Source organism: Narcine bancroftii, chromosome 13 (genome assembly GCF_036971445.1).
Source record: "Narcine bancroftii isolate sNarBan1 chromosome 13, sNarBan1.hap1, whole genome shotgun sequence".
In the NCBI taxonomy this organism is placed as follows: Eukaryota; Metazoa; Chordata; class Chondrichthyes; order Torpediniformes; family Narcinidae; genus Narcine; species Narcine bancroftii.
The window spans coordinates 81,771,715-81,795,811 of NC_091481.1; the positions used below are offsets into that span (position 1 = coordinate 81,771,715).

At 42.1% G+C, this 24,097-nt stretch overlaps 1 protein-coding gene across 3 annotated transcripts in view; it reads left to right on the plus strand.

Moving 5' to 3' along the window:
* arhgap35a (Rho GTPase activating protein 35a) overlaps positions 1–24,097 on the plus strand; it is a 112,853-nt gene that overhangs the window by 53,473 nt on the left and 35,283 nt on the right. For all 3 annotated transcript variants that reach the window (XM_069909291.1, XM_069909293.1, XM_069909292.1), the window contains exon 3: positions 892–1,036. In XM_069909291.1, the coding sequence (XP_069765392.1) occupies positions 892–1,036 (145 nt within the window). The remainder of the gene's footprint in view (positions 1–891; positions 1,037–24,097) is intronic.

Consider the following 24,097-nt stretch of genomic DNA (forward strand, 5'->3'; position numbering starts at 1 on the left):
GCTAGATACCAGAAGTCTCTTGTCTTTCAGGCCAGAGATTGCTGGTTCTTTGTGGGCAGCTGTGTTTGGAGGCCAGTGATGAATGTTATTGGCCACAAAACTCTGATCAGTGTTGCATCCAACAAGGACATTTTACTGATGATGTGCACAATTGAGCAAAAGCTTTCTACTAGAAAGAAAAATGTGCACTTCATTTTGTCAGTATCAAATGTAAGGTGGGAAAATCCATAGGTCTTTTTTTTTGTTCTCTAATGTGCATCTATAATCTAGTTCTCCCTTGCTTTCCAATCTTAAATTTTTATATGGCTTGTTGTAGGAATCTTGCATTAAAATATTCTGAAGTTTTTTGTTGGATTCAATTTTTAAAATAATTGATTTCTGGATATGAAAGGGAAAAGTAAAAACACAACGCTGGAGAAACTCTGCAGGTCAAACGGTGTACTTTATAGAGCAAAGATTAAGATACATAACCAATGTTTCAGGTTTGAGACCTTCAAGGTGACAAGTAATGAAGAGTTTGGGCAGTAAAGAAGAGTTGAGATAAAAGATCATCTTTGAGGTTTATTCTGAGTTTGGGTGAAACTCGAGTCAAGAAATCTGAAGTGCATTATAATCTCCGCACCGTCTCTGAGTTACCTTTGGAAATGCTTGCGTGCATGTGCTTGGAATATAATATGAAACTGAACTTGCATCAAATTTCACTTATTTATTTTCAAAGATGCTTCACTTCACCGACGTAAATAATATCCAGGAAAAGGGTGAGCAAGCGTAACATCTGTTTCCTTGCTTAAATTCATCTTGTGCAAAATTTAGCAAGCCTCGAGATTCAACACTCACAAGTGTGCTGTGGAAACTATCATTAAACATTCTGTATGTTTTCTTCAACTGCAGAAGCCCAAGATCAAGCCTCGTCCATCCATTTCTAAGAGTACTTGGGAAAGCAATTATTTTGGAGTGCCTCTGACCTCTGTAGTGACTGTAGAGAAGCCGATTCCTGTATTCATTGAAAAATGCATCGATTTTATTGATTCTACAGGTAAGACTACATTTTATAAAGGTGTGTCTGATTGCTTTGTGTACTAATGTAAACTCAGGATTCAAATCTGTGCAGAAAAGATTCTTAACTTGTAACCAATTTTGAAATTTAGTATTTACACATATGAAATAACATGAGAATTTTCCTAAAATGAATGTTGTGGGTTTTGGTGACTATAATTCCCTGGTAAGTCAACTGATTCTTAACAACATTAAAAGGGATATTGGCATAGATGGGCACCATAGAATTCAGGGGAAAACATTCACTCATGAAAGTTCAGTTTAACCCTGAAAAGTGACTGAATTCTGATAGTAATGGCAGCGCCAAAGGAATAGATAGTTCCGGATTTGAGACAAATAATGGAAGGTCATCAGCATTTAAGGAGGCCTTGTGAGCTCTACCCCCCCCCCCCCACCCCCCCCCCCCAGAAATCCAGGAGATGTCCTTGGAATCTCAAAAAGCAATAGCTATTGGTTCTAAAGCTAAATCAAGCAAGAATGGACTGAGAGGGGATCCCTTCCTTGATTAACGAAGCAAGATGAAGTAGATCAGGAGTTCCACGTTGTATGCGAACACTAATTTTCATAAAATTTGGAATCCTTTTATGGACTATTTTCATGCTCATTAAAATCTGTTGGTTTTGACCACTGAATGTATTTATTTATGTACATGGCTTTTCCCTTCAGTTAATGTTTTATAGATTCAACAGAGCTATGCTACCTTTAATTTCATGTTTAAACGTCCCAGGTTTTTCCAGTTGGGAGTTTGAGTTCTTTTTTGTAATTCTGCCGTTGTATGGGGAAGGGGTAAATCATTGTTTTATTTTTGAAATGTACATATATTCTTCATATTTGGTAACCTTGTGTTCTCTATACAATGTGTGCTTGTTCTATAAAACTTAATACAAAGATTAAAAGAGAAATAATGAGAAAGGAAATGCTCTGTTTTTGAAGAACTTTGCAAAACCTGCATTATTTTGAGAGTTAAAAAAAAAAATGTTGATATTGTTTTTGATGTTGAATCAGATTGGTTATGGAACGTACAATGGTTCAAACAGGAAAACTTGGTATCTGCGCTCATGATTTCAGTATTGCAAATGTTATTTTATCTTTTTGGTGGTATGATGATGCCCTGTGGGAGTGTCCTGGTTAGTGCAAAGTTGCACTTGTCATTGTGTAAATCTGTGGGTCGTCTTCATTAATAGTGGTACAGGTACACAATCCTTGATCGGACATCTAAAATCTGGAAAGCTCCAAAATCCAGCAAGTGGGGAGAGAGACCGACCGGCAGCGCGAGTCGGGCGGGCTTAAATCTGGCTTTCCGAAATCTAAGACAATCAGAAATTCGGAACACACTCCCCCCCCCCCCCCCCCCCCCCAAGGGTTCCGGATAAAGGATTGTGTACCTGTATTAAGCAATGGATGGCAACAATCTAGATGTGGTTGGGGTAGAAATCAAAACTTGCTCCAATGGGAAGTATTAAGAGGATGTTTAGAATTATGTTAACATCTCCAGACACAAGCTGCTGGTTTGGTAACATTTAATGGACCTTGACGGTCCATGGTATCATGAAGCAATGACTAATGAAACAGCAAAGGAGCCCAAAGAAAAAGATTGAAACCGGTGGCAAATTGAAAGACGATCATTTGTCACAAAATTTCTCCATTTAGCTCTTGTGTGCTATCCAGTGTAAAGTGTGGTGTGAATAGGTGGAGTGTTCGTTTTTGTGTGAGCCTCTGCACTGAGTCTGCGGTTAGAGGCTCCGTCGTGGATGTTGGGTGACTGGCACCCAAGTGCCTGCTCTCCTTCATTTTGATTTGGTTCCTTAAGTTAAATGCAACATCGATCAGATTTTAGGCAGATGCGGTTTTCATTTTGACCTAAAAGGGAGAGACAGATCTAAAATTGAACTTCTGATGTGCTGGATCTGTGTACTTCGATGATGAACATCGCCATATCTGCTCAGAAATATGTTGGAACTGGATAGATTAATGCATGTTTGCTGAACATGTTACAAACTTTGTCTAAATGTCGTTTGAAGCAATGCTACTCCTCATCTCCTTTTCTCACACCTACCAGTTACAGAGAAATGACCATAAAATTGGGAAATGTTTATTTATTTCTCCCCAATGAGGTACTAGTATACTGTAATAGTGAAAACAAAATGCTAGAGAAACTCGGCAGGTCACACAGCGTACTTTACATAGTAAAAATAAAGATGCGTAACTGATGTTTCGGGCCTGAGCAATAAATCTGAGACCTTCATCGAGGTTTGATCGTTGTAGGCAAATGATTAAATAAAATGGCAGGGATAGATGTACAGGTCCACTGGCACAGGTGGACATGGGAGGGAAGGGAATGGTGGGAGCTGGGGGAGGGGTTGATGGCTGAGGAGGATGGAGGCAGTAGGCCGGGGGAATTGGGGGAAGAGATGAGAAGGTCTCGGGGGTAGGAAGAAGCTGGGGTGGGGGGGGGTCCCATCTTAATATCAATTTAGTTGCTGCCTATACAATGTTCATAAATTCTAAAAGATTTTTAAAAGAGAATATATTTGAATTAAAATTGCAGTTCATTGGCAAGCAAGTTGCTTTTTGTGGGAGAGAAATAGATGTGTTTTACAATTGATACCAATATTGTTTTGCTTTCAATAGTTGAACAATACACAAGTACAAGTATTTGTAATAACCAGTTGGTTTAAAATGAGAATTATATATTTAATTACCATTTTCTTCAAAGAATTGGAGCCAAAGTTGATGTTTGCCACTTGCCCCTGTGAATGAGAAACAGGAGTGGAAACGACCAGGATCCAATCCACAAATGAATGAATGTCATCATGTTTCATTACTCTTTGTACTATATTTATTAACAAGTTGTCCTCACTTTCCATTTTTCCTTTTTGGGGAAAAAAAACTTTTTTTTCTGTCCCAATCATGGTATCTTAACTTTCTTAAATTTAGACATAAGGCATGGTAACAGGCCCATGCTGTCTAATTAACCAACAACCCCCCCCCCCCCCCCCCACTACGTTATTGAACGATGGGAGGAATCCGGGTACTTGGAGGAAATCCACACAGACATGGGGAGAACCTTAGTGCCGAATTTGACTCTGGGTGGCTTGGTGTTGTAATGTGTTAATTGCGCCACCCTCGTGATAGCAAAGAAATTGGGACATGTTACTGCTGTCTGTCGGTGCAGTTAAAATAAATATAGTAGAACTGGTTGCAAGCTGCAGACTATTTTCAATTTTTCTGCATGCCCTGACGAGCTTTGGAAGGTATTGAAATATGTGATTGCAGCAAGCATATTCAATTGTTTTAGAGGACAATGTTTACCTTCTCAGTTCATTGGCAATGAAGTTTTAGCTCTATCTTTTCTCCTATCAAGAAAGGAATATATTTACTGGGTTTTACTCTTACAGCTGCCCAATTGCTTGTCCAAGTCCGATATTTTAATTTTTTTCCAGTGTCGTTATTGAGGAACCTATCCTACCCAAATCCTTCCTCATAACTCTCCAATGCCAAATGTTAGTCCAGCAACTGTCCAATCTCGTCGGGTGCTATTTGTGTGATCATATTGACTTTTACTGGCTGATCCTGTTCCTTCAATTCCAAAAATATGCCAGCAGGTTAATTGCCCTCTGCAAATTAAGTCTCGGAAAAGGTAAGTGACAAAACTGAATTGATGGGCATGTGAAAGTTGTTGCAGGGAAATAATGGAACTCTTACTGGATAACTTCCAATTCCAGAGCTTTGCAGCAGATGTATTTGGATAAAAATGTAAAAATAGGATCAGGCAATTTGACACTTTCAGTTGCCATTCAATGCATTCATGGGCCATATTCTTGCACTCTTTCCATACCCTTCAATTTGGGCAATTCGAGCCCTGCCCTGTTTTGTGTTTTCATCCCCACCTATTGTATTCCAACCACAATAGTCTGAAGCTGATCATAGTTTGAAAATAAGACTGAGTGCCAGGTTAAGAGCTCCTTCATATATTGCCAACCCAGCCATCAGGGACACTGGCAACAGAATTTTTTCCTTCAGTTAAAATTCTTCTTGGAAAGCATCCCTTCATTTCTCAGAAGGCTGTCTTGTTTCCACATTGTTGAAAAGTAGAAATGGCTACCATTGTAAGTTATCCAATAATTTTACACTGCAAGTATTAACTTTTTAAGATCTTCATGAGGTGGTCAGAATTGGTTTGAAAAGTATCTTCAAGTTGAAAGTCAAAGGATTGTAGTACATTTAACGATCAATTTTGTTTGTTATTCTACAATATGAGTTTTGGTGATATTTGTCACAGATTTATACATAGCTGTTCATCTTAATACTATTTAAAAGGTAATGCAAGATGTGACTAAAACTTGAATGTTCTACATTTGTTGAATTTACATATTGAAGTTGATGAAGTGAAGTGTGAAGTGAAACATGGAAGTTTACAGACACCTGTGATTGTCTCACAGGTGCCCATAGAGGGTATAGAACCCCCTACCTTTATTCAGATGCCTCCTTGATTTTTGCTTGCATCTCGAGGGGCTCAGGCATGAAATGTCTATGACCTCTGCTGGGAAGAATGTGTTCAGTAGAACACCAACTGATTTCTTCTTTGAAAGGAATAATACACAAATGCTGGAGGAACTCAGTCGGTCTTGCAGCGTTCACGGCAGGTAACGATATATTACTGAAGTCTCGGGCCTGAGCCCCTCCTTCAAGGTATAAGCCAAAAAGAGGAAGGCATCCGAATAAAGATTGAAGAATGGGAGGGGGAGGAGTCCAGACCAACAGCCAAAAGGTGTTAATTGAAAATGAAAGAGGAAAGGTGAGGATTGATTTTTGGCTCAGTGAAAGGAGACCGGGTTGGTGGGGGGGTGGGGGGGGGGGGGGAGGGGAGAGAAGGGAAGGGAAGGGAAGCTTGTACCTTGGAGGGCAAGGGCGTGGTGTCGGTAATATATTTTTACTCTCATTGACACTGAGACCAGCTGTTCCTCCAACACTTGTGTTTTATTACATAAAGTATATAGTTTTTAACTTGAGTGGACCAGATCGTATTTAGCACATTTTTTTAAATGCTAAAATAATCTCAATTGGATTTTTTTTTTCAAGATCTGAACACAATCATTATTTGTAGGTGGGAAGTCTTACCAGTTTACCTTCACTAAATTCTCTGGGTGTATTGTTGACTCAAACCGAGAATCTCCTTTTTCACTTGGTGTTTGCATTTTGTATTTTTTTTTAACCTTTTAAAAAAAAAAGTCTTGAGTTCGGGTAATTTGTGGCCGATTCGTATAGGTGGTGAAGAATTACAAAACTGTTTTGATCTAGTATTTTTGTTAAATTTTCCAAACGTTTAGAAATCTTGAAGTCTCTTTCGAAGGAAAGTTCCCTGAATGCCGCTTGTGAATCTTCTTTAATTCTGCGGTGGTATTGGATGAACGTGATGGGTTAAAGGTTGCCATGTTTGATAATGCATTAATCCCCAGCAATAACAAACCCAGCAGTGTCTGAGATTCCTCCTATGTGTTTCCTGGTGTATTTCATCACTCTTAGGAAAAGAATATAGAACACTACAGCATCGTGCAGGCTCTTCAGCCCTCGGTTATGCTCCCCAAAAAATGTCTAAACCTTGACTACTTTGTAACCCTCTGTTTTTTTACTTCATCCATGTGCCTGTCTAAGAGTCTCTGAAATGCCTCTAATGTTTCAGCCTCCACCATCCCCAGGTACCCACAACTCTGTATTTATAAAAATAACCACCCCTGATGTCTCTCTTAAACTTTCATCCCATCAATTTGTTGAGATGTCCCCTCTTTTGCTTCTCTCTGAGGCACTTCAGATAATTTCCACTGATGGTGAATCTGTCTGTCGTGAGGCCAACGAAAACAAATTTTATATCATATTGCACCATAAGTTGAATCTTGAAAGATGGCTGACCAGGTGTGCTGTTATTCATGTTTGTGTTTGGCCTCACCTTGTCAATGAAAGAGGTTCAGACAGATCTTTGTGGGAATGAGTAGAGAAACTAAAATGGCTGACAAATGGAGTTTCAGTTTTCACACGAGGACCGAATGAAGACATTGCTGCATTTAGAGCAGTCCCTTATGAGTGCACAGATTGCAGTAGACCAGTTTGGAGGAGGTCCAAGTGAAACTTCACCTCACTTGGAAGGTCTGTTTCTGTCCCTGGATGGAACTGAGAGGAGAAATGCAGTGACAAGTCTGCACCTACTATGGTTGCATTGGGTAGTCCAGGGGCAGGGGGAGGGGGAGTGGAATCCTTCCTTGTACAAAGAAAGCTGTGATGGCAGAGTTCAGAAATAACACCCAAAGCACAATGCTGCAGTTGTTCCTCAGGGAAGTGTCCATGTCCCGCCTTCAGTTTCTTCAATAACTTTCTTTACATTATACGGTCAGAGTTGGAGAGGTGTGCTAGTAGTTTATTTCCGTCAGCTGCGACTCTTAAGTGAAGCAGTGCATTCCTGCATGTAGCAAGACCTTGATTGGACTGAGAAGAGGCATATAATACTGCAACACACAAGTGTCTCGACATTCAATTAATAACATCTTGAAGGCCAAGACAGGAGCGTTGCAACACCCAAAAGTGTTGGGGAAACTCAGCAGATTATGCAAAAAGCAGACAGGCGGCCCCCCCCCCATCATTTTATTCAGGAGCCGGCCTGTTTTTTGCTCATACCTTGTGAAAGGCACAGGCATGCAATGTTGGTTGCATGTCTTTTCCAGATAAAGATTGCTGTGTGTCCTGCAGAGTTTCTCCGGCACTTTTGTGCATCAAACTACACTCTCAGAGGCTGTAGACTTTCATGTCTAATTCGAAATGGGTGCATGCTGAATTATTCTCTCTAATCAGTAAAATTCCCGTTACAGGTATACCCTGCCTCACGAAGGTGGAGCATTCCTGAGAAACCATTTATAAGCCAAAAATTCATAAAGCGAAGACCCATTGAGTACTATTGGAAGCAATTGTTATGAAAGTGAAAACCCATTATAATTAATTTATAAAAGTGAACACGGGTTTCTTCGTTCAAGCGAATTTTCGTATTTCGAGTATTTGTAAACTGGGGTATATAATTCAAGCAACCAGACAAGCGTTTGTAGAAAATAAATAGGGAAAAAACACGAAAGTTTATAATTGGCGCACTTCGCTAATCCATGCCTCACACAATCGCAGGCAACCTGAAAATTCACTTATCCAGCATCTACCAATCCCCATAGGTGCTGGATACTTGGGGTTTCACTGTATCTGGATGATTGCAGTTCCAACCACCTTGACTTGATACTGTCCAGTCCTAGGTGGTTGATTGGGACTATATCTGACATCCTTCTCCACTGCTACAAGTACCATCTTCAAGTAGCAGACTGCATTTTATTACCAAGCGGTAAAGAGCTTTTGACAGATTGGAGCATTGGCAGTTGCTGGTTCTCTTCAGAACAAATTGTTTTGCAATAAACCTTGAAATGTCTCCATTAGTATTGTGGGAATAGTTTTCCAGCTGTTTACAGCAGCTGCCCTAACCAAACTGCGGCCACTTGGGGATGAGTAATAAATACTATCTGAGGTGGTAATGCCTGCGAGGGGCTGAGGCTGAATAATACATAAATGGTGGGCTGTTGGTGACTCGAGGAGAGAGATATGCAGGCTGAGGGCTGTTGGTGACCGCAGTCAAGGGACTTGAACCAGGCTGCAGACTGGCTGAAGGGATACCAGGTATCGGAACCGAGATGCGAGAGAGGGCAGAGAGTACTGAGTGTCAGAGATTTAAATCTGAAGTTTGGGTTGCCAGTGGTTTGGACTGAAGGTTGTATGGCTACGGGAACGCTGGAGGTTAATTCATGAATACTCGGGGTGGGGGGGGGGAGGATTTTCTTTTGCTTCTCTTTCTCTCTCTCTGTGGGGTGCTGGGCGATTTGTGTGATGGAAAGGAAATTTTGCGTAATGTTAGATTTTAATTTTATTACATGAAAAAAAAAATCTTGAATCTAATTCCTGAATGATGAATAAATAAGCAGGCAAAGTTATAGATCTCATTGTTCCATAAAATGTGCTAAAATTAACGTTTGCTTTGAGATTTGTCAAAGGCATCTGAATCTGGATCTCCAATCTGAAGGTACTCACTTTTAGTTTGTAAGTTTGGTCAATTTTGGATAGGGGTTATAAATATTGCATGAAGGAAGAATTAAATTTTGAACTTAAAAATCTTTGAGGAAGAAGAAATAGAAATTCTGGCTTAGTTGTATATTGCACACATTAATAACTTGGGTGTGTTTACCAGGCCTTCACCTAATTGAGAATTCAAGATCTCTGTCACTCTAAAAAGCAATGCCAAAGGATCCAAATGCTCGGCTTGGATATTAGATTTGCTGCTTTACAATTGCTTCCTGTTATCAGCTTGCAATATAAACTGGTTCCATGTTTAAGCAATTGATGGTTGAACAGCCACCAGTTTTCTCCTTGTTCCTGTTTTTGAACAGTGACATCTAGAAGGGACAGTTGAACTGGGGTATTAGAAAACCTGGCAATACTTTACAGGGAATACTCTCAACCTAACTTTGTCAAATGAGGACCCTCCTGAACTGTTTCTAAGAGTTAGAAATTTGCCAATTTCTTCTGCTGTTAGCAAAACGGTTAGCGCACCGCTCCCACAGGACCAGTGACCTGGGTTCTAAACTGGCGCTGTCTGTAAGGAATTTGAATGTCTTCCCCATGTCTGTGGGGTTTCCTTTGGGCGCTCCGGTTTCCTCCTACCCTTCAAAGTATTAGGGTTTGGAGGTTAATTGTCTGTAATTCGATGACACAGACACATGGGCCTGAAGGGCCTGTTACCATGCTCTATGTCTAAATTTAAAAATTTAAGATTGAAGGTTGTTTTCCCATGGGAATTTTCTGTCATCTGATTCTTTTGATCTAATATGGCAGGAGAATGATTCATGCTGACCAGCAGTTTTCCTCTTCTGGAAAGTCAAGTTCCAGAAGCTGCAATTCTGGCATGATGTAACTTGACGCCTTTCTCCCTGATAAAGTAGAATTTTTCTTGACTATTGCCATTGATGTGTGCCTGTGTCCTGTCAGTTTTTGAATTTAAAGAATTGGCACTAGAATGGGCACTTCCAGCCCATGAGCCCCCACTCCCCAAATAACCCATGTGACCAATTAACCGTCTAAATGTTCATCTTTTGAACATGGGAGGAAACAAGAGCACCCGGAGAAACCCCACGTAAGAATGGAATAGAATCACAGCACTGGACATGAACTCTGGTATCGGCGCTGTAATCGTGTTGCACTAACCCCGATGCTACCATGCTGCTCTTGTGTGGTTCCACTCTCCAGTTCTGCTTGTTGTGGTGTAAAGTGGATCTCCCAACAAATCCAGAAATGGGAATGAATATGAACCCAGTCCTTGTTTGATGCAAAGTGCTGGAAAAAGAGTAAATACTTCTGCAATTTGCTTAATGTACAATTTGGCGCATCCTTCCAGGGGAAGACTTTTAGACTCCAGTTTGTTCATTTTTCTTTTTCAATCAAGTTATCAAAGGATGGAAGTAAATTTAGCAACTTGAGTTGCAGCAGTTTCATTTTTTTCTTCTTCTTGCATTGAGATTCAGCTTGAGCAGAGTTTTACAGGGTGGCATCAGTTTGCCCTTTTGCTTCTTTGCAGGGGCATGTTCAGTGTTGGCATGTCATTTTTGTCGCTTCTCCTGGTGTTGACATAAATGCTCTTGGCATAAAGATTCTGTCATTAATATTGCATGGATAAAGTCAACTTTTTCCCCACCCCCGGATCAAATGGGTCTGAAACTCTGGTTTCCTGAACTGAATTTGCGGCATTAAAATGTTTAGAATATTGGCTGGATCAGTCTACAGACCATTTTGTTTATATATATATATATATCCTTTCTCTGTAATTGAGGTCGGAAAGGGATTTTGCACTTTTTTTGTTGACTGTAATTTTGGGTTCACATTCAATACCGCATCTTCCAAAAATCATGTATGCTCTGCTCTTTAATAGCCAACTATTAATGATAATAATTAGCACCAATTAAAAAATAATTGTCTGCTACAATAACCTGATGATATCGTGCTTCGACATGGTTGAGAGAGAGGAGGAAGCAATTAAATTAAATTTAAAAAAAATGTAGACATGCAGCACGGTAACAGGCCTTTTCAGTCCACGAGCCCGTGCTGCCCCAATTGACCTACAATCCCACGTACATCTTGAAGGGTGGAAGGAAACCCGAACCCCCGGGGTAAACCTATGTAGACACGGGGAGAACAGACAAGCTTCTTGCAGACAGCACGGGATTTGAACCCTAGTCCCGATCGCTGGCACTGTAACAGCATTGCGCTAACCATGCTTCCCTTCAAAGTTAACTGCATCCCTAACAGGCAATAGCCATTCTAGTACAGATAAAAGGAAACAAATTACTACTCCCTGTGAATTATTCTGATGAATCTAGCAGTATAAATGTTTGCTGATGTAGTTCCATCTAAAGTAACGTTATCAGCATTCCTACGAGATATTGACAAAAGATTGCAGTTGTACCCAAAATATATAGAGTTGAACAGGAAGGTTTGAGATTGGGGTTGAAGTTGGCAGCAAAGTGGCGCCACACTTCATTGCTAACTTTCACCCTGATTTCAAACTCTCCTCCACCATCTCTGACCGCATCCTATGTAATTTTGGGTTCACTTTCAATAGCGCATCTTCCAAAAATCATGTATGCTCTGCTCTGTTCTTCCTGGATCTCTCTCCATCTCAGCTTTCCACCAACACATTTCTGCAAACCCACAGACTCCCACAACTACCTCAACTACACTTCCACACACCCAGTCCTCTCCAAGGATTCTATTCCATTCTCACAATATCTCAGTTGCTGCAGCATCTGTTCCCAAGATGAGATCTTCCAGTCCAGATCATTTGGAATGTCTGCCTTCGTCCATGAATATGGCTTTCCCCCCACCACCATCAATCAGCTCAGGTCTCACACGCATCTCCTCCTTTTCCTGCTCATCTGTCCCTGGCCTCCTCTGTCCCCAGCCGCATCCCACCAGCCTCCGCATCCAGCTCCACCATCCTCTATAATTTCTGGCACTTGTGACATATCCAACTACCAGACACGTGTTCCCCTCCCTCTCTGCCTTTTGTAGTGACCACTCCTTCCGTGACTCCCTCGTGCATTCATCCCTCCAATTGTCCTTCTGGCACTTTCCCCTGTGGTTGCAGGAAGTGCAGCACCTAGTGCCCACACCTCCTCCCTCGCCACTAATCAGGACCCCCCCCCCCACAAACTGCCCTTTAAAGTGAAGCAACACTTGTGTATCCATGGGAGTGATCGACTGCATCCAATGCTCCCTTTGTGGCCTTCTCTACGTCGGAGAGACTGGGTGCAGACTGGGAGATTGCTTTGTTGAGCATCTTTGCTGACTACATTAAAGACAGGAATCTCTCAGCGGCCAACCATTTCAATTCTGCGTCCCACTCCCATACTCGCCTGTCTGTCCATGGCCTCGTATACTAACCCACCAAGACCTCCCGTAAATTGGAGGATCAACACTTGATTTTCTGTCTGGTCCCTCTCCAATCAGATGACTTCTCTGGTTAACATAGACCTCTGGTTTCTGCTAACCTATTCTCCCTTCCCTTTCTTTCCTCCAGCTCTCCACCCCCTTCACCCTCTATTCACCAAGCCATCCCTCCAACTGCTTGCTGGTGTGTCCTCCCTCCATTCTCCACCTATTGCCTCCTGCCTTTGGGACTGTGCTCCACCCCCCCCCACCACACCCCCTTACCTTTTTGTCCGGATGCCTGCCGACATTTTTCCATACTTTACTGAAGGGCGCAAATCTGAAACATTGGTTATGTATCTATCTTTGCTATACACTGTCTGACCCGCTGAGTTTCTCCAGCATTGTGTTTTTACTTCAACCACGGTGTCTGCAGACTTTCGTGTTTTACTTATTTCTTCACGATTGAATTTGCTCCCCATAGATCATTTTGATGAAGTTTTCTACAGACTGGATTTGTCACAGCTGTTTGTTTTAATGCTTACCTGGGAAGAGTGAAGCCAAAGGTGGATGAAGATATCATTATTTTACCACTTTTGAAAGTAGATTTATCACCTGGTTCATGATTTAAAAAAAAAAATTACTAATCTGATGGTGTGCAGCATCCAGAAAAAGTTTGCTCTTTGACTTCCAGTACAGCGATTGTAGCAGGAGGCAATAGGTGGAGAATGGAGGGAGGACACACCAGCAAGCGGTTGGAGGGATGGCTTGGTGAATAGAGGGGGAAGGGGGTGGAAAGCTGGAGGAAAGAAGGGGAAGGGAAGGGAAGGGAAGGGAAGGGAAGGGAGAATAGGTTAGCAGAAACCAGAGGTCTATGTTAACCATTGATGTGATGAGCCAGTCAACCAACCTGCATTCAAGAATTGCAGATGAGTTGTCCAGAAAGATAGGCATTTCTATGGCGACCTTTGACACTACGTTAAGTAATCATTGGAAATAAATGCAACCAATTTCTGTAAAGCTAGATCCCCCAAAGAGCGATGTACCATCCTGAGAAGAATACATGGCCAAGAAATATTAGGAGAATTATCCATTACTTTTAAAAATGATGATGTAGAAGAACAGAATGGGATTTTAGTATTATATCTCTTCTATTGTTTACATGGTTTGGACATTTAAATTTTGCACGTACATTTGCCAAGAAGATGTGCATGCTTTGAGTGGAATGAACTTGAAAAGTCCTATTTCATCTCATTGCCTTTGTAAAATTAGAGTTGAGAATTGTTGGCAAGCTGAAAGGAACTCTATTCCCCTCCACTATGCCCCAAATTTGATCCTGGATTTCCTCACCTCAAGACCACATTCAGGAGGACGTCTCCTCCACAATTTTCATCTTGCACTAATCACTTTACACCCATTTTTTTTAAATATAGACATACAGCATGGTAACAAGTCTGTTCGGCCCACAAGCCCGTGCCGCCCAATTTACACCCCATTAACCTATATCCTTCGTACGTTTTGAATGGTGGCAGGAAACCGGAGCCCCCAGGGAAAACCCACGCAGACACTGGGAGAACACACAAACTCCTTAAAGACAGCGCAGGACTTGAACCCTGATCTGGTTCCGATTGCTGGTGCTGTGAAGGCATTGCACTATGCCAATCGTGCAGCCCCAAGATTGAGACTTGGTATGATGATAACACCATCTACAAACTTGTAGATCTACAAATCTCCCAGTCACAGTAGTGGGCTGTATTTAAAAAAAAACGTTAGAGAGAGATTGAAAACTTGGCTGAATGGTGTGCCAACAACAACCTCACACTCAAGATCACCTAAACCAAGGAGCTGGTTGTGGACCAGGAGGGGGAAAACTAGAGATGTACGATCCAGAGATCATTGGGGGAATCCGAGATGGATTTAAATTCCTGGGGGTCACTATTTTGGAGGGCCTTTCCTAGACCCAACTCATGAATGTCATTGTGAGGAAGAGCATGTCAGTGCCTCTACTTTCTCAGGAGTTTGGAGAGATTTGTTTGACATCAAAAACCGTGGTAAACTTCTACAGATGTGTGGTGGAAGGTGCGCTGAACGGTTGCCTAGCAGCCTGGTATGGGGCACCAATACCTCTGAGCGGAAAGTCCTGTAAAAGATAGTGTAGATAGCCCTGCTCATCACAAGCAAAAACCCTCCCCACCATTGAGAACAAGGAACATTGCTGTCAGAGAGCAGCAGGAAGCAAGGAGCCACGCCACCCAGCATATGCTCTGTTCTCGCTACTACCATCAGAAAGAGATGTAGTTGCCACAAGACTCACACGCCAGGTTCAAGAACAGTTGCTAACCCTCTACCATTGGGCTCCAAAACTCAGAGACTCGTTTTAGGACTCTTAGTTTTCACATTTATTATTGAATAATTTATTTTCTGCATTGCAGTGTGTTTGCACTTCATTCTTGTTCACGTTTCTCTTTTTTTGTATAGGCGTAGTTTCTTGAGTTTTTGTCCAATACTGATGAGTAGAAATTCTACCTGGCCTGCGGGGAAAAAAGAATTTCGGGGTTGTATGTGTCATGTACAATAAATTTGAACTTTGAACATTAAAAAGAAAAGATTTAAATGTGGTGTTGATTGATTACTAGGTGAATAGTGAAATAAGAAAATTGACAGATACAGGAAGGCTGTATTACAACCGAGTAAACATGATGCGAGCATCAAAATTATCTGTTCATTGTGGATCTGGTTTTGGAATATATTTGTCCAATATGCCCACTCTCTTGTCCTTAAACTTTGGTGGAACAGTCGAACTTCGGAGCAGTGTACAACTTGTTACTGATCAGTCGCTGAAATAAATAAAAAGATTGGGAAGACACCCGGGAGTATTGTGAAATTGTGGAAGCAATTATGTTTAAAAATGGCAATCTAGGTGGAAGAAAGAGACACCAGTAGAGGCAGCAAGAGATTTGCGTCAGATTTTCTCCTCTCCTTGGAAACTAGAGTTCAAGCTGAGAGTTGAACACTTTTAATGGAATCTCATGAATGTATGTAGTACATACAAAATTGTCACACGAGTTCCTGACAAGGGCCAATGTGTTTCAAAGCAGATTTGAAGTTAGTACCTAAGAAAGAGACTTTCTCTTAAATCTTTGTGGCACCGTCGAATGGAGTAAAGCCTTTGGTTGTTCTCTTGTGTGTAATCTACTGAAGTTTGAAGAGGAATTGTGTTGAATAAGTAGGAATTGTCATTTGCTTGGGGGTTTTGAGTGTAAAGGCCCAATGTTGCTATCCCATTTTCCCTTAAGTCAGACTATATACTTCTGAGACCTAACCTTCTTTAATGGATGAAGAAACTAGTGAACTGCAGATGATGGAATTATGTGCCTGTGCTTTGGAAATGTTTATGTAAATACTTTCTCATGAGAGCTTAAGAATTTGATGACAGAATAGCATTTGGTTTTTCGGGCTGAAATTAGCTGACTGGATCACTATTCTAGATCCAGTTCATAAATGTGGTATGTACCGGTTTCTTGTAACAGGTGGCCCAGTTGGTGTAGCGATTTGTGCAACACCACCACGGTGCCAGCGACTGGGGTTCGAATCCGGCGCTGTCTGCAAGGAGTTTGTACATTCTCCCTATGTCTGCGTGGTTTTCCTCTGGGCACTCCGGTTTCCTCCCACTTTTCTGAAAGCTATGGTGGTGGAGGGGTGGGGGGGGGGGCGCTGGTGAGTATTTGGGTGGCACTGGCTCGCTGAGTTTTCATGTCCAGTGGACTACTTTCCTCTCTTCCCACCCAAAAGCACTTGATCTCTTTAAGGGTAAACATGAAAGCGAAATGTAGGAGCTTCATTGAAACCCATCTCCAGATCTTTGTGTGGTTGTCTCCCTTATGTACTGCCCTTAAAGAGAGTGTTACAATTATTGGCAGTGATTAAATGAGAAGAAAAAGTCATTTAAGTTCTTCTCCAAGTCTCCTGTTTGAAGCTCACATTGGGAATTAACTTTTACAGAATTTCTCCATCGGCCTCCCTGCTGATTAGATTTTACCATTTGCTAAAGACACGATCTTAAGCAATGGGTTAAGCTTTAATATTTGCATTCAACCAATGAATCTACCATTTTGGATGTTTTGTAAAGTATCCAACTGGAACTCTCAACCAAGGAGATCAGATAGAATTTGTAAATAAAAACTTGCTGTTCCGATGAGTTGTGGGCTTTTGTTCCTGTGTGTAATTTCTAGTTTGGGAACAGGAGAATTCCAAATCGCCAACAGGCAATAACCTTGATGTTTCAGTTAACAAAGTTTGATTCTTATCCATACTTTGCCATTTAATGGAGTGGACTAGATAGGCACACTGAATGGCATCCCCGCTATCATTTGGAATGGGTTTAACTTTGATATGTTGGAGTTAATTTTGATGCTGTATTCAGTGTGCCTCAACTGTGTGCCTATTAGTAATAACTGAGCAAATTCTAGACTTGCCATATGGAACCAAAGGAGGGAAAATATTAAAAAAATATGGTGTTGAATTTATTTCCTATATGCAGATTTCTCATTGGAATGGTGAAATTTACTCAGTAACTTTACATATCTGTGTTGCATTTACCCGCTCTTTAAGGCTCGTGTTAGATAGTGGCAGAATAATGATACTGAACTCCATTGCTGAGTGAACCAATTTAAGGATTGGCTAGTTGTGTTTAATTAACCCTCTCCCCAAGTTTACAGATAAAGCCTTTCTAATACTGTATACCTCATACTATAAAAATAAACACTCTTCCAAGGCAGGGAGATGGAGATACTTTGGGAGAGTTGCCTGATCTGCAAGTGGCATTGACTGACTCTTCATCTTGGTGTCTCGGTCAGGCCCTTGGCGCACCTTCACAAAATGGCGACAGTGAAAAGAATGCGCGAGGACTGAGGGGTATGTCCAACAAAGTTTCAGCGCTCAGTTCATCCACCCAGTCTTATTTACTTGAAATCTATGTATTTATTTCATTGGGGTTTTTCTTTTTGCCCATTGTTTGAGTTTTTGTTGATTGAATTCCAGATATTGGAGATTTTAATGCAGAATGTTTCCAAGAGGAGAGAAGATCAGCTGTTTATTTGGTGGTGGGGGAGGGGGGGGCGTGGTATGTGATATGTTAGAATTACAATGGGTAAAATATGTCTTTAAAAGAGATTGTGGGTGTTTAGTTTGGGCTACACTTCACAAACAGAGTCACACCACAAAGGACATCTCAACTAAAATGCAAAATCTTTGCTGAAGTGAGACATTGTGTCACCAGTGTCTTTGCAAAGACAATCCAACTGCTTTGGAAAGGACTTCAAAAAGGAGTCGCAAATAGAACGTAATGTCCAGGCTTGGATACTGATAAGATCTTTCGAAAGTTGGGTTCGGATCCTTGGGAGAGTGTTTTTTTTTTTGTTTTTACAAGCAGAGAGAAAAAAAATAAACAGGTGATTTCTCTTTTGGAGAGAGAAAAGTCAAAATTGCAAGCTGGCAGACTTGTTGAAAAACCCCATTTTGAAGACCGGTTGTGAGTTCGGAGGTCAGCCTGTTCAAAGCCCTCGTTGCCCTTATAGGAGGAAATGGCTGGATATTGTTGTCCCTGAAATAACGAGGAACTCAGTGACCACCTGGCAGAAGAGATTATCATTTGTAAAACCCATGATGGGACCAGTTTCTTCAGCAAGACACTGAAGTGACTGATTGGAGGAAATAATTTTGTCTGTGTCCAACGAGCAACAAATTTCTCTCTGAAACCAACAAGAACCTTTCTAAGCAGTAACCATTCAACTTTAAGCACCGGAGTCTGGTGGAAATTATAAATGTTGAATTCTTTGCACAGTGTGAGAATTGGCTGATACCAGTGAACTTGGAGAAGTGAAAAGTGAATGATTGGACAGTGAAGCAGAGAACTTTCCTGAACACGTACACGTTACGTGTGTGCTTAGAATTAGAAGGAGGTTAATAGCAACAAGTTAAAGATTGATCCTGTTTTTATGTTTCAAGAAAATTAAAAGCAACTTTTATTTAAATAACTGTTGTCTTGGTGAATTTCTATTGCTGCTGGGTTTGGAATCCTCTGGGCTCGTAACAGTAGGGAGAGGAAAATATTCTAAAAATGTATGTTCAATTCAGATGCACAGTGTTCAATTGTATCTAATATAACCATATAACCATTTACGGTCTTGCCATTAAAATGATAAAATGAAAATGGAGCTTTTAATTTCGAGGGGAAATTGAAGATATCAGAATATAAATAAATCCTCTCCAAAGATGTGAGCTTTCAGTTGTGCCTTTATGAAATTCTTCCCTATTATAACCATCAACGAATGGGTTTACCATGAATGTGTATGCATGAGTTCCTTAGTTTGAAAAAGGCAAATCCGAACAAGACTGCTGCATTGTTAAGTCTTGAGGTTTGGTTTTCAGTAAAAATTGTTCCTTTGTAAATTGGAATGTACTCGAGTAGAGAAATCTCGTCGCTGAAAGTGTGACTATTTCTTCGTGTTTGCTCTGTTTCACTCCCAGCAGGCATGTAGCTGCATACCACTCTCCCCTCCCCACTGATCGTCTGTTCAACTTTCCACCACACATATATTTGCAGTATATCATGGTTCGATTGAAGTGCCATGGGTGAGGAGTTGAAATTCCTGGGCCCTGTATAGTTAAATACCTTCAAATTTGGATTTGTTGAACCATGCAAGTCCAAGATGAAATGCTGCTGGTCAAAGAATAAAGATTTAGGAATATCACAAGTGAATGCCCATAACATTGAATCTATTTCTTCAGGAGGTGATTCCCTTTTCATCTCGCCTTGCTGAGATCACAAAAGATTGGAAAGAACCCTTCAATTTGTAGACAACAGAGAATTGTGCACCCCCCTGACCCTCAGCTCATCAATGCAGTAAGGACAGTGAAAGTGTTAAAACTGGAATAGAGAGGAAGTGTACACAAATGAACTGCATGGTTAGTGTATCGCAATGCTGTTACAGTGCCAGCGATCCAGTGCCGTCTGAGGAGTTTGTATGTTCTACCTATGTCTGCATGGGTTACCTCTGGGTGCTCACAGTGTTCTAAATGTACTGCGGGGGGGTGGGGGTTGTGTGCAATTGGGCGGCACAGGCTACCCACGTTTAAACAGTTGGAACCAAGAGATGAAGCCTTTGGATGAGAGAGAGAGATGAGCAATGAAGATTGTGGGTGGTCAATTGAAATTGTCCAAATTACCATTTGCACAAAACAGGCCCTGAGCCTCACAGAGTTAGCCCATCTGCACTGTGTCTGTTTTTAATCCCTCTGGATTCTTCCACTCAGCAATGTTCAAGGGGCTATTTACAGTGGCCAGTTAACCTGCCAGCTCGCTCATCTTTGGAATGTGGGAGGAAGCGGAGCCCTGAGGGAAGTCACAGGGAGAACATTTGAATTTCCTTAAGGCAGGATTGAACCCACCTACTGATGCTGTGTGAGGCATTAACTCGACTAGTGAGTTACCCCTTCTTCAGCAAAGTTGGCCACCTCTGACTGGTCGATCCATGGGTCGTTCACCATTCTTGCTGCCCATGGGAAGAAGCTGTTCCTTAGCCTTAGCCTGTATAGCTTTCCTGAAAATTACTGTGTGCAGGATGGCGATGATTTTGTGGGCCCACTTCGGACAATGGTTCCAGTAGATCATGTCATTTGGTGGGGAGGGAGTTCCAGTAGTCCTCTCTGCTACCAGTGACCTCTGATCCATTTCTCTGCAGCAACCATACCGCACTGATGCAGCAGACCAGGATGCTCTTGATAGAGCTTCCGTAGAAGGTTGACATAATGATGGCCATTAGCCTTGCCCACTTCAGTCTTCTCAGGAAGTGCCGTCACTGTTGTGCTTTCCTGACAAACTTGGTATAGCTTGGCATTACATTTGCTAATTTCTTCTGTTGATTTTGGGGTCTTTGCAAATCGAACAAATCCTAATGCTTTCTCATTTCAAAGACAATTTAATTATAGAAGGGACAAATGGCATGAATTTAGATGCATAAATAAGGAACATTAAATGGGATGAGGTTCATTTTGCAGTGTCGTTGATTGGAGTACATGGTACTAACTTGTAGTTAATACCAATTTGTTGAACCATTGAAAAAGCCTGGAGTACCCAGCTGTGTCGAAAGGATAGGATTGGGTACAGAGGATGTTCCTTGTTGTTGCTGATGTTCTCAACTTGGTTGTCTTTTGGATTAAATAGAATATTTTCTCAGAGTGGTCCAGAATTTTTAACTTTTCTCTTCCATCATTATATTGTATGACGACGAGTACAGTGAGGGATAATAATTGCAGTAATAGATAAACTGTTTTTTGCTTTCCAATTTTGCATTCTCTTTCACTCTAGCACCTGAAGATCTAAAAATATTTGGAGAAGTGGCCATTGCCGTGCTTGTGGGGGGAAAGAATCGTATTTTTATTCTGAGGGAACCCTCCATTTGTTTAGTGCTACCTTAGTGTTAAAATGGGATGGATGTGGCAACTTGAAACGACAGTAAAACCCCTGTTATCTGAAATTCAACCAACCAGCAAAAAAATATTGCGGTTTAAAAAAAAAATTTATGGAAGTTTAAAATTGACGCGTCTCGCCATTAGTTCACCAATCACGCAACAAGCAGTCTCAAGCAATCAGAAAATTCACTTATCCAGCATCTACCAATCCCCATAGATAGCAGGGGTTTTGCTGCACTTAGTTGAAAACAAAGCCCTGGAAATCTGAAAGAGAAAGTGCTTGGATGGAAATACTTAGCAGGTGTAGAAAAAGAAAAATTAACATTTTGGTCAAAATCCTTCATTAGTAAAACACAAATCTGTAGACAATGTGGTTGAAGTAAAAGCCCAAGGCAGGAGAAACTCAGCAGGTCAAACAGTGTCCTTTATATACCAAAGATTTTTAAAAAATGCATAACTGGCATTTTGGGCTTGATCAAGGTATGGAAAAATGTCAGCAGGCATCCGAACAAAAGAGTCAAGGGGGGGAGGGAGGGAGGGAGGGAGAGGTGTGGTCGCAAAAGCTGTAGGTGATGGATGGAGAAGGGAAGGAGGGTATCCCACCAAGACCACTCGCAAATTGGAGGAACAGCATCTGATTTTTCCGTCTGGCATTCTCCAGCCAGATGGCATTAGCATTAGGGTCTTCCAGGTGGCCAGAATACCCCGATGTAAAGCCGCATATTCTACCCTATGCGGCTGTCGGGAAGCCACCTGAAATAGCAGGAGGCACCCCCAAGGTGCACTTTCTAGCCCTCCTCCAAGAGGGATAATCGCCGGAGCACTGAAGTCCCCCCAGGAACCTGACTGCACCCGTCTGAAAGCAGCTGCTAAGGGGCGGCCTGCAACTCCCCTCACCTGACATCCTCCCCCCCTCCCCAGTGCTCCTGCCCTGACATCCTGAAGGGACAGGAGCTGGAGCGCACTCCGAGGTGCCTTTCCTGCTTCTGTTCCTTTCAGGTGGACTGCGCAGCGCTTTCAGGGCTGCCACCTGAATGATCATTCCACAGGTCTGCACCCGCTTCTGCAGACACATTCTTGGCGGAGAATACACCTGAAAGCGGCTATTGGTTTTTTTCGACTTCTGATAACCTGCTCTCCCCCTCCCTTACCAGTTCTCCTCCCCCAGCCATCTCTCCTCCCCTTGATTGCTGCTGTCCCCTCCCTCCTCCGCCTATCAACTCCTGCCTTTGTGACTGCCCCTTCCCCTAATCTCCTGTTTGGGCGCCTGCCAACATTTTTCCATACCTTGATGAAGGGCTCAAGCCTGAAGTGTCAGTTATGTATTTTTACCGTAGCTATATAAAGACACAAACGAGCCTGCAGCTGACGTGGACATTTAACCCCTCCATAAATCTTCGTCCGCGAAGCCAAGCCAAAGAAGAATAAAGACACTGTTTGACCTGCTGAGTTTCTCCAGCATTATTTTTACAAAATCCTTCATTGGTTCGTTGAGTGTTTACAGCAGTATCTGTTTGCATAATACATGAAGGGATTTGTACCAATAGCAGCTGAAGAAAATGTACTCCCTCACAATCTGAATTGTGGCCTTCATTGGTTGAGGGATTGTATTTGGGAACACTCCAACTGCACAAGGTACTGGTGAAGTTGCATCTGGGTGCAATTCTGGTCTCTGACTTAAGGATGGATATACTGGCTTTGGAAGCGATGCAGAGGAGGTTTATTCCAGAGATGAGGGGTTAGCCTACGAGGTGAGATTGAGTCGCCTGGGGTTGCACTTGCTGGAATTTAGAATAAAATAAAAGTGTATAAAATGATGCAAGGCATAGATAAAATAGACCTAGGCAATTTGTTTCTATTGGTGGGGGAGACCAGAGCTAGGGGTCATAGCCACATGATTCCGGGTAGTAGATTTAGTACGGAGATGGGGAGGAAATGCTTCTCCTAGAATCTGTGGAATTTGCTGCCCATTGAAGCAGTGGAGCTTGCTCAGTAAATATATTTAAACGATGTTAAGGGAATTGGGATATGATGGGGTGGGGCAGGGGGGGGGGGGGAAAGAGGAGAAGGGGAAAAGCAGATCGGTGCCTATCATTAGCCCAGATCTTATTAAATGGCGGAGTGGGCTCCACGAGCCAGATGGCCTCCCCCCTGCTCCTGCTTCTGATGCTTAGTTGAAAAAGTCAGGTCCCCTGTACTAAAATTTATTCTTTCTCTCATCTCTCTGTGCTGCTCTTTAACCTTCCCCTTTTACGAAACTTTTTCTTGCCTTTGTTTTGCTATTTATTTTGGCATTGCTAATACGAAGCAGGTTTGACGGTTTGTGCTGTTGAGAGCTTTTCCAGGTAAGTTAAGATGAAGAACATTCGCTTGGAATGCTGCTAATTGACAAACGTGTACCGCGAACAATGATCTCAGAGGCCCCAAAACATTCGCGGTTTCCAATTAAGGTTGACTTGGCAATTATTCGAAGAGTACAAGTAAACCACGCTGCTGAAGATCCAACTGCGCTGGGTAGGTCACGTCTCCAGAATGGAGGACCATCGCCTTCCCAAGATCGTGTTATATGGCGAGCTCTCCACTGGCCACCGTGACAGAGGTGCACCAAAGAAGAGGTACAAGGACTGCCTAAAGAATTCTCTTGGTCCCTGCCCCATTGGCCACCGCCAGTGGGCTGATATCGCCTCAAACCGTGCATCTTGCCGCCTCACAGTTTGGCGGGCAGCAACCTCCTTTGAAGAAGACCGCAGAGCCCACCTCACTGACAAAAGACAAAGGAGGAAAAACCCAACACCCAACCCCAACCAACCAATTTTCCCCTGCAGCCGCTGCAACCGTGTCTGCCTGTCCCGCATCGGACTTGTCAGCCACAAACGAGCCTGCAGCTGACGTGGACATTACCCCTCCATAAATCTTCGCCCGCGAAGCCAAGCCAAAGAAAAGAACAAGTAAACCTGTTAGTTTGTAATGAGCAGCTGTGGCAAATTAAGTTGAATTTAAAAAAAAATTCTGGCACCTAAACTTTGGATTTGAACAGTAACAGTGCAAATTTTTTCTTTGTTTATTCCCCCCC